At 35.1% G+C, this 9,769-nt stretch overlaps 2 protein-coding genes across 6 annotated transcripts in view; one reads left to right on the top strand and one right to left on the bottom strand.

Moving 5' to 3' along the window:
* Positions 1-9,769, bottom strand: part of LOC106882881 (tubulin epsilon chain) — a 67,499-nt gene that overhangs the window by 42,722 nt on the left and 15,008 nt on the right. For 4 of the 5 annotated variants that reach the window (XM_014933699.2, XM_014933717.2, XM_052976226.1 and 1 more), the window contains exon 3: positions 949-1,059. In XM_014933699.2, the coding sequence (XP_014789185.1) occupies positions 949-1,059 (111 nt within the window). Of the gene's footprint in view, positions 1-948; positions 1,060-2,741; positions 2,810-9,769 lie in introns of all 5 variants that reach the window. The other variant, XM_052976227.1, reaches the window with a different exon arrangement.
* The window catches only part of LOC106882900 (kelch domain-containing protein 9), a 21,690-nt gene continuing 20,978 nt past the window's right edge, over positions 9,058-9,769 (top strand). Inside the window, exon 1 of the mRNA XM_052976228.1 lies at positions 9,058-9,182. The gene's annotated coding sequence lies outside the window, so the exon portion shown is untranslated. The remainder of the gene's footprint in view (positions 9,183-9,769) is intronic.

Here is a 9,769-nt window from a genome sequence, read left to right as displayed (position 1 = left end):
ACGGGGAAGTCCCAGAGAATCGATACATTTTCTCCCTCAGTCACAGCTTCAGGATGGTGTTTATACCATTTGTCAGCGGTTTTGATTTTATAATGCCGACATATTGTCCAGTGTAAATACTGGCCAACTCTGTCATGTCTTGCTTTATATTCTACAGGTGCTAAGACTCTACACCCTGAGATTAGGTGGTCTATAGTTTCAATCGCATCGTTACAGAATCGGCATTTTGGGTCAGCTCCATTTTTTATCACATTGGCTTGGTAATTATTACTATTATTATTATTATTATTATTATTATTATTATTATTATATGTGAGGATGCATGGCCTAGTGGTTAGGGTGTTGCACTCATGATTGTGAGATCGTGGTCTCAATTCCTAGACCATGTGATATGTTGTCTCTTGAGCAAAACACTTCATCTCATGTTGCTCTGCGATTACTTCAACACCTGTTCAGACAACATCAATTTGATGAAGGGAGTGAACTAACGTACAACACATGTACATGATCACTATAAACAAATCATTTGTGCAGGTCGTTCGGCAAAAGCTGAACACTCATATATCATCTTCAATGGGAGAGTCCATTATTATTATTATTATAGGTGGTAAGCTGGCAGAATCACTAGTACAGGGGAAAAATACTTCAGTTTTCACATTCTGAGTTCAAATTCTGCCAAGGTTGACTTTGCCTTTTATCATTTTGGGGTCAATGAAACAAGTACCAGTTGAACACTGGGTTTGATATCATCAACTAGCCCCTCCTCACTGAAATTCAGGCCTTGTTATAATAGAAAGGGTTATTATTCTTTACTAGTTTATCAAAAGGTGGCAGATATAAAGGCTTGAGTTACTTCCATTGTAGACATTAAGGGTGAAGAGACTGGGTAGAAGTTGGGTACTGGTGGCAGTTGGAAGATAAGTAAACAAATAGACAAAATTATATTACCCGTGCTTTCAAAGTGTGTATTTTTCTGCTGGTGTCAGTATCAATGGAGCAATCAGTCCGAGAGTCAACATTGCGGAAGAAACTACTCACAGCTTCATTGTAGAGACCTTTCTGGAATTGAGAAGACAACATTTACCAAAAAAAGAAACAAAGAACTTTTAGTGATAGATTTTAAGCAAGGGTTTTTTTTTTAATTATTATTATTATTATTAAAATAAGTACCAGTTATGTACTGGGGTCAATGTAATTGACTAGCCCCCTTCCCTCAAATTTCAGGCCTTGTGTCTATAGTAGAAAGGATTATTATTATTATTATTCAGTAGTTTTATTTTTATAACGTGCTTTCACTTCACTACCGAGCGCAGCTCTGTGCGCCTTGGGTATGTGCTGTGGTTTGCTGTGGTGCTCTTATGTTTACTGTATTGAAAGTGTTTTGCGTAGAATGTGTGCAGTACCCAGTAGTGCAATTTTCTGTATGTTATATATATTTGTAAGTCCTGGTGTTTTTGTTATGTATTTGTCTGAATATTTTTTTATTATACCTAAGGCACCTACTATGATAGGAATTGTTTCTGTTTTTAGATTCCACATTCGAGTTATCTCTATTTCCAGGTCTTTGTATTTTGAAAGTTTTTCCATTTCTTTTAGAGAAACGTTGTCATCTGCTGGTATTGATACATCAATTATTATTATTATTATTATTATTGAAGGCAGTGAGCTTGCAGAATTGTTAGCATGCTGGGCGAAATGCTTAGTAGTACTTCATCTGTTGCTATATTCTGAGTTCAATTTTGCCTTTCATCCTTTCGAGATCAATGAAATAAGTACCAGTTACGCACTGGAGTTGATATAACCGACTAGTCCCCTTCCCACCAAATTTCCAAAGCCTTGTGCCTAGAGTAGAAATGATAATAATTATTATTATTGTTATTAATGTGGTGAGCTGGCAGATTTGTTAGCACATCATACAAAATGCTTAGCAGCATTTTGTCCATCTTCACATTCTGAGTTCAAATTCTGCTGGGCTCGACTTTACCATTCATCATTTTGGGGTCAATAAAATAAGCACCAGTTGAACACTAGGGTCGATGTAATTGACTTAGCTCCTCCCCAAAGCTGCTGGTCTTGCAACAAAATTTGAAGCTGTTATTACTATTAAGGTGACAAGCTGGATAATCAAAGGTGGGGGGGGGGACATGTCATGTTATACAAGTTTTTACAAAGATACCAAAGTTATAAAAACACTTCAATAGAAAATTATTAACTGGTTATATTAACATCATATTTTAACAAAAGCTGGTATCTTTTATGCAAGAAGTGCTTTAGCAACTGACAAAAATATTCATTTCTTGCAAAAATGTTTGTTTTGCTGGAATGAGAAGAAGTTGACAAATTCTTTCTTTGAGTGGATAATCAAAGTTATATTTAGAAATTTTACTTTATGTATTGGAATTATATTATCATAGAAATATAATTCTAAAGTTTAACAACACATTTAAACAATTCTGTAAGAAATTTTAGTAACAAGCAATAAGAGGAAATAATATATTATATTTTGTTCAAAATTACCCCCGTGTTCAAAGTAACCCCATTTCACGGTACCAGTTGAGTACTGGAATTGATGTAATTAACTAGCCCCTTCCCCCAAAATTTCAGGCCTTGTGCCTTTAGTGGAAAGAATTATTATTATTATTATTATTATTATTATTATTATTATTATTATTATTATTATTATTATTATTATTAAGGTGGCAAGCTGGCAGAATTGTTAGCATGCTGGGTAAAATGCTTACCAGGATTTCCTTCCTTTTATGTTCTGAGTTCAAACTCTGCTGAAGTCAACTTTGCCTTTCCTCCTTTTCTGGTCAATAAAATAAGCACCAATTGAGTATTGGGGTCAACGTAATTGACTTATCCTCTCCCCTAAAATTGCTGGCCTTGTGCCAAAATTTGAAACTGTTAGCTGGCAGAATTGTCAAGGAGTCAATGTAATCAATTAACCCCTCCCCCAACTTTCAGGCCTTATGCCTATAGTAGAAAGGATTATTATTATTATTATTATTATTATTATTATTATTATTAAGATAGCATTAACACATAGGGAAAAGTGCTTAGTGATATTCCTTCCGACTTTATGCTCCGAGTTCAAATGCCACTAAGGTTGACTTTGGCTTTCATAAAATAAGTCAAACACTGGGGTCAATGTAATTGACTTGCCTCTCCTCTGAAATTGCTGGCCTTGTGCCAAAAATTGAAACCATTATTACTATTATCATTATCGCTATTATTATGGTTATTTTTACTTTTAATCTGCATCTTTTCAACAGTCACTTGCCGAGACACAACCAGTGTCCTGGAGCAAGTGAAGGATAAGAGATGTTACAATATGGCTGAAAGCTTGGGGAGGGGAGGTAGTGGAATATCTTCATGTAATACAACACAGATATTTAAATGGATACGGTTTTTCTAAGAATGGGCGCAGTATTTGTCAGCACAGTCTTTTGGATTTCTCTGAGACATGGTTCTCCTGGAATCTTATCTAGATGTTTCTGACATCCATTTTTTTATCATACCTAGGGCACCCACAATAACAGGAACAGTTCTCATTTTAAAATGCCACATCTTTTGTATTTTAATTTCCAGGTCCTTATATTTACTTAACATTATATGTAATGATGCCAGTGGTACCTGCCTTAGATATAGAAACAAAGACTGGAATACGATACAAAGAACTTGTGACAAAGCAAACAGGGCAAACATGTGGTATAAAACTGATAAATATCAAGGAGTGATGCTTTTAGAGGCCACGACCCATGGAGAACTAGCCCGTAGATTTAGAAAAGCTCTGAAGGAGACCAAACTCAACATTAAGATTGTTGAAAAGTCAGGGAACTCCATCAGATCATAACTATGTAGGACGTATCCTGTTAAGAATATGTAGGATTAGCCCTGGCATTAACTGTAAAACTAGAAATGTAGTTTACAGCATAAAATGCATGGAAGGTGCTTGTAAAGACATGAACATAACATATGTAGGGGAGACATCTAGGAGCATTGCAGAATGACTAAGTGAACATTTGAGACAATATGACAGCAAAATACAGTCCTCCATACTCTACCAACATGCCAAGGATCAACATAGAGGCAACCTGGGTCAACTTGACAGATGGCCCTCCTCAATCTGTAGAAAAGGCATAGGTAGAAACTCCATAAGATGTACCTGGTGTAAGCTATGGACACATAAGAGGTGCAGCAATATCAAAGGAAAATTAACTGGGAAGATACATTTTTGTGTGTGGCAGATGCACAAGGGCAATAAACACCGATGTACAAAAAACAGATTCCATCACATGCTCGAGGGAAAAACTAGAAGTAGTTGACAGCTTCTGTTACCTGGTGGGTGGATGCTCTAAGAGCATAGCAGCTAGAATAAGATTAGGCTGGGCAAAGTTCAGAGAGCTCCTACCTCTGCTGGTAACAAAGGGCCTCTCACTCATGTCACTCATGTCAGAACAGACAATGGAGCCTGGTGTGGCCCCTGGTCTTACCAGCTCTGGTCAAATTGTCCAAACCATGCCAGCATGGAAAATGGATGTATGATGATGATGATGATGATGATATATATATGTGTTTGTGTGTGTGTGTATACACACACACACACTTTAGTAGAAGGTGAATTGAGCAGAGACAACACAGGGCTTGAGAGGATGCTTTAGTCTTGCTGAGGTCAAGACTAAACTTCTATAGTGTTGGTACCATGAAAAAATACATTTAGTACACTTTGTAAAGTAGTTGTTGTTAGGAAGGGCATCTGGCTGTAGGAATCAAGCCAAAACCGAGTAACTGGAGGAAGTTTTAGTTCTCTGAGCTGTCATCAAACTGTCCAACTCTAGCCAACAGGGAAAGTGAACATAAGATGATGATCAAAATTATATTTGCAAAACCACACATGCACACATACATACACACACACACACATTTATATTCAAACATCAGGGACAGATGCACAGTTCATTATTATAGGTAGCAAGAACACCATTTAATTGGTGAATGTGTCACTGATTTGAAAGTGTCCAGTTCAGTTGACAAGCTCATGTACAGAAGGTGAGGTATTGCTGTTACAACAGCAACAACAACAGACGCAGACATTGCTGTGACAGTGTTAGTAACCATAGTAACAATCAATATTGTAATTTGAAAAAGAGAAGACAGAATAAAAAAAACATACACAAGAAAAAGAAGCACTCCCAAGATGCAATACCAATCACAACAGCAACAAAAGAAGAATCAACAGAAAAAAAAAAACAGTCACTACAGTAATAACATTTTGTAAGAATTGTAATTTGAAATAAACAAGAAAAATTTACAATAAACCACCTACCCCCCCACTACTGCCGCCGCCACGACGACGACGACGACGACGACCACCACCACCACCAGCTTATCTTGATAAGTCAGCCAATATTTTATGACATCTTTCAATTTTCCCTGCCTAACCACAATTAAGAGATCTCCTTATGGAGGGAGAATGAAAGGGGAGTGGGTGTAGGGGGTGGAAGTGAAGGGAATGAAATGGAATGGTGCAGGGAGAAGACAGATTAAAAGAAGGATCTGTTGTAATACTGCTATCACCATCTCCATAACAACCTTTAACTCACCCAAACCCCAAAATTGTTTTCTCACTCTTTTTCTCACTTTCTCTAGTTGAGAAAGCATTTACACAATGACTTGATTTGCTAAATATAGTAGACAAATCTCTCTCAAATCACACTCTACTGTCTTAAAGGACAGATTGTCTAATGTAATTCTACATATATTATACCTTAAAAAAGATTGGGTTATCATAAACAGGGTCTACAAAAAGGGGTGGGGGTGGTAACCACTATATTGGCCCTAGGTATGGAGAGCTAAGGAGGAGGCAGTGACTATCTACTAGGATACAACTGAAGAAAAAATCCCAGTCTCAAAATTTTAGACTCTCCCTCATCCACCCAAATTCCAAAACAACTATGCCCCACCGTGTCAAATTTCTGTCTCATACATGCAGGCATGGCTGTGTGATTGAGAAGATTACTTCTCAACCATGTGGTCTTACCTTCAGTCACACTGCATGACACCTTGGTAAGTATCTTCCTCAATATCCCCAGGGTAACTGAAGTCTTATGAATAGATTTGGTAGTAAAAAAAAAAGTATTTCGTGTGAGTGTGTGTGTGTGTGTGTGTGTGTGTGTGTGTGTAAGAAAAAAAAGGGATTAAAAAATCCAGGCAGATAAAGCACTCAGTTTTAAACGAATTTGGTTAACAACATCCAACAATCAGACATCAGTAAATGTAAGTAGAATACATAACCAAGGTAATTCCTCCTGTATGAGAATTAGATTCAAATATCATTTTGAATTTAACTAATTTTGGGTCACCTTGAAAATGTGTTAACATGTATTTTCGAAATTATTAATTGCAATGATATTTTCTTTATCTAAATATGTTAATACAACAGAAACAATTGTCAGCCTTGTAAGGTGAATTCTACATATGTATGTGATTTCATGTGTATGTGATTTCATGTGTATGTGAATTTTAAAAATGTGATTTTTCTCTATGTGTATTTTTGTTGTGTGTGCATGTGGGTGTGGTAATTTTAAATGTGTATCACCATCATGCAAATGATGTTTTTTTTTTTTCCAGTCTTCCATGAAAAACGTCTGGCCAGAGAAAAATATTACCTTGCTTGGAAACAAATGAAGTTTGACAACAAAACAGCTGGCCATAGAAAATCTGCCAAAGCAAACTATGTGTGATCCATGTAAACATGGTAAGTAAAGTGGATGCTAAATGATGATGATAATGTTGTCTTGGTCAAACTTTTAATTCTAGGTTTGCTCAATCAGGCCTAAACAATAACATTGGGATATACTTAACTGAATTAACTCAACAAGAACAAAATAGTTAACACCAATTAGCTTCCTTTAAACATCTAGTACTCTAAAAAATGATATGAATGGCATACAATCTCATAAGGACTTCTATAACATTATAGCCAAACACCCAAGTAAGAGATTAATGGAAGTGAAGGCCTGACATGTCGAATTCATGGGTTTACATTCAGCAATAGATTCCACAAAATATTCCGTTGCTATATTAACAGTTGGTTTCCAAACATTACCTTCACCAGTGGTCAAATATATTCTAGTGTTGGTCACAAAACACCAGCATTATTACTAGTCATAGATATTCTAGAATTAGTCAACAAATACCATCATCATGAGTGGTCATAGATATTCTACAGCCTCTGTTGGTCAACAGACGACATCATCACCAGTTGCCATAGACATTCTAGAGTCTTAGCTGGTCAGTGTTAAATATTTATCTGTATTTGTATGTACAAATCTGTGGTTAAGTTTGTGCTGGTGGGAGTCAAGCAATTTTTCATGCTGTACTCCTCTCTACATGCCATCGGTGTCGTGAAAGGGAAAGGCTTTTCTTAAAGTCTAATACAGCTTAGCACCTCTATTTATGCCAGTGTTATCATCAGTTCACAAAAGGTTAACACAAATATCATAAGACATGTTTGATGCCCCAATTTTGAATTAGTACTTTTTTAAAATTATCTTGAAAGGATGAAAATAAAGTTGGTCTCAGCAGGTTTAAAATCAGAGTGTAGAGCATCAAAACTAATACAATGTGAAGTGTTCTATCCAATGATCTGTTAGTATACCACAGATATATTGTCTAAAAAAACATTTATACTTTATGAACATAGATCAACTCAGTGATAGCTCTGCTTTTTCATTGTTGACCTGGCTCTAGACAACAACCATTAGCAACACCATTATTGTTTCAAAAATGGGCAGTGCAATCTAACACAATAATTCATATCACTCTACATATCTTCTTCCCCTCAGATGATTCTTACATACTTGCATAGAAAAACCTATTCCTCAACAAAAATAACACAGTATGTCTTTGTCAGCCAGTAAACTCTTAAGCTTTGCAAGAGCTCAGACTTTCTTAGCCAATTACATTTTACATTCAGAAATATTTATTTTGATTGAATATTGTTTTGAGGAGATCAAACATATACAATTGGCCACTTTTTTTCATGACAAACATCAGTTTACAGAGATTTCTCTCTTTGATGAAGCTTTGTGAAGGATATATCACAAGTTAAAAATGATCTAGTCCAGCAGTTCCCAAACTGACAAATACTTATGCTTTCCACTCAAAGAGATTTCACTAAGAAATATCTTTGCCCTTCCCCACATTAATAAGAAGACAAAATAGCTTGCAAACACATAACTCCTTTATCATGATATTAGAGAAGGTTACAGTCATCTTTCTATTTAACATGGCAGCTGGTTTACCTCTCTTTTCAATCTGCACAAGTCGGAATCAATATTCAATTTAATGAACTTGCTGATTTTATCAGAAGGTGAGTTGATCATTTGTCATGTTGTGGCCTACCTTTTATGTAAACGGATTGGATATTGAAGAAATTTCGTCTTTAAAACCTAATGGAAATATCTGGTATAAATTATTTGCCAATAATTATTTATTTGACAATAAAATACATTTTTTGCCAGCTATCTTTGTAAAATGCTTCAGTTTGTAAAGTCTTCTACTTCAGGATATGCTGCAAATTTTGATGTATCACTCACTACCATCATTAATTCACTCTTCAATACTCCAATATAAATACCTTTTCTATGATCTCACACATTCCTCAGAGATTTCCTGAACAAATTTCGTTCTAAGAGGTGAGTGACTTCGTACATACAGTCTTCTCCTGCTGTTTCTGTTCCAATGTCCATCAATAAACCACATTACGACCAATGAAGTATGAATTGCAGTGGTTGACATACATACATATATATATACATACATATATATATACATACATATATATATATATATATAAGCAGAAAATGGAGAAAACTTTTGATCAACAAACAAAATGACTATCATCAGTTATTATTTATTAAGTTATTTACTGTCGTATGGTTGTTTGCATTCATGTTGGAATGGTTTATAATGACACAAGTGGCCTTGGGCCACTTATGACATAGCTACTCCTTCACACTTTTTATCTACTGTTCTATTTACTCCTTTATTTACATCTACTCCTATAATGGTCTTAGCTTACCCTTGATTTTAAATTTAACTGATCAATTATAGAGATGGCTGGACTTTGGTCAATTCTATTACGGACAACAGTGTTTGGTCTTTAGAATATATCAGTAAGTACACTATTGTAACAACTTTATGTGTATGTTTTTGAATAAATATTAATTAGCACTATTTACAAAACCATAAGTACTATTCTTTTTCTAGACTTATTGGCAAATCCTGTTATACTTAAGTACTAGTTTTATTTTCTTATTATTTATACACCCTGGTACCCCTAAAGATTAACCCACCAATTATTTTTCTAGTTATTTTACTAGTTTATTTGATTGAATGCCATGCATCGGTTTTGAAGTAAGTTTATCTTTATATATATATATATATATATATATATATAGCTTAATGGTTTTTTTAAAATGTCTTGCCCGCTTACGTTTTGGTATCACGCTATATTTCATGTTGAGAACAATTTAGGTCTTTTTAGACACAAGATGTGATCTATTTCTAGCACATTGAATGTCCACGTTAGTGGTCAATGTCATATATAAAAATGTACTTTAATCCCCTGAGATTGCAGATACTGTTTCTGAATCTCTTTGATTCTTTAAATGTGCTAGCTTCCTGGTAATTAATCGATATTAATTAATATATGATTTTTTTGCCATTTTTTAAATAATAATATATTAACCCTTACCGAGTT

This window comes from Octopus bimaculoides, chromosome 24 (assembly GCF_001194135.2).
Source record: "Octopus bimaculoides isolate UCB-OBI-ISO-001 chromosome 24, ASM119413v2, whole genome shotgun sequence".
NCBI classification, from domain to species: domain Eukaryota; kingdom Metazoa; phylum Mollusca; class Cephalopoda; order Octopoda; family Octopodidae; genus Octopus; species Octopus bimaculoides.
The sequence above is the reverse complement of the archived record's forward strand: the minus strand, read 5'-3'. Positions and strand labels throughout refer to the sequence as shown.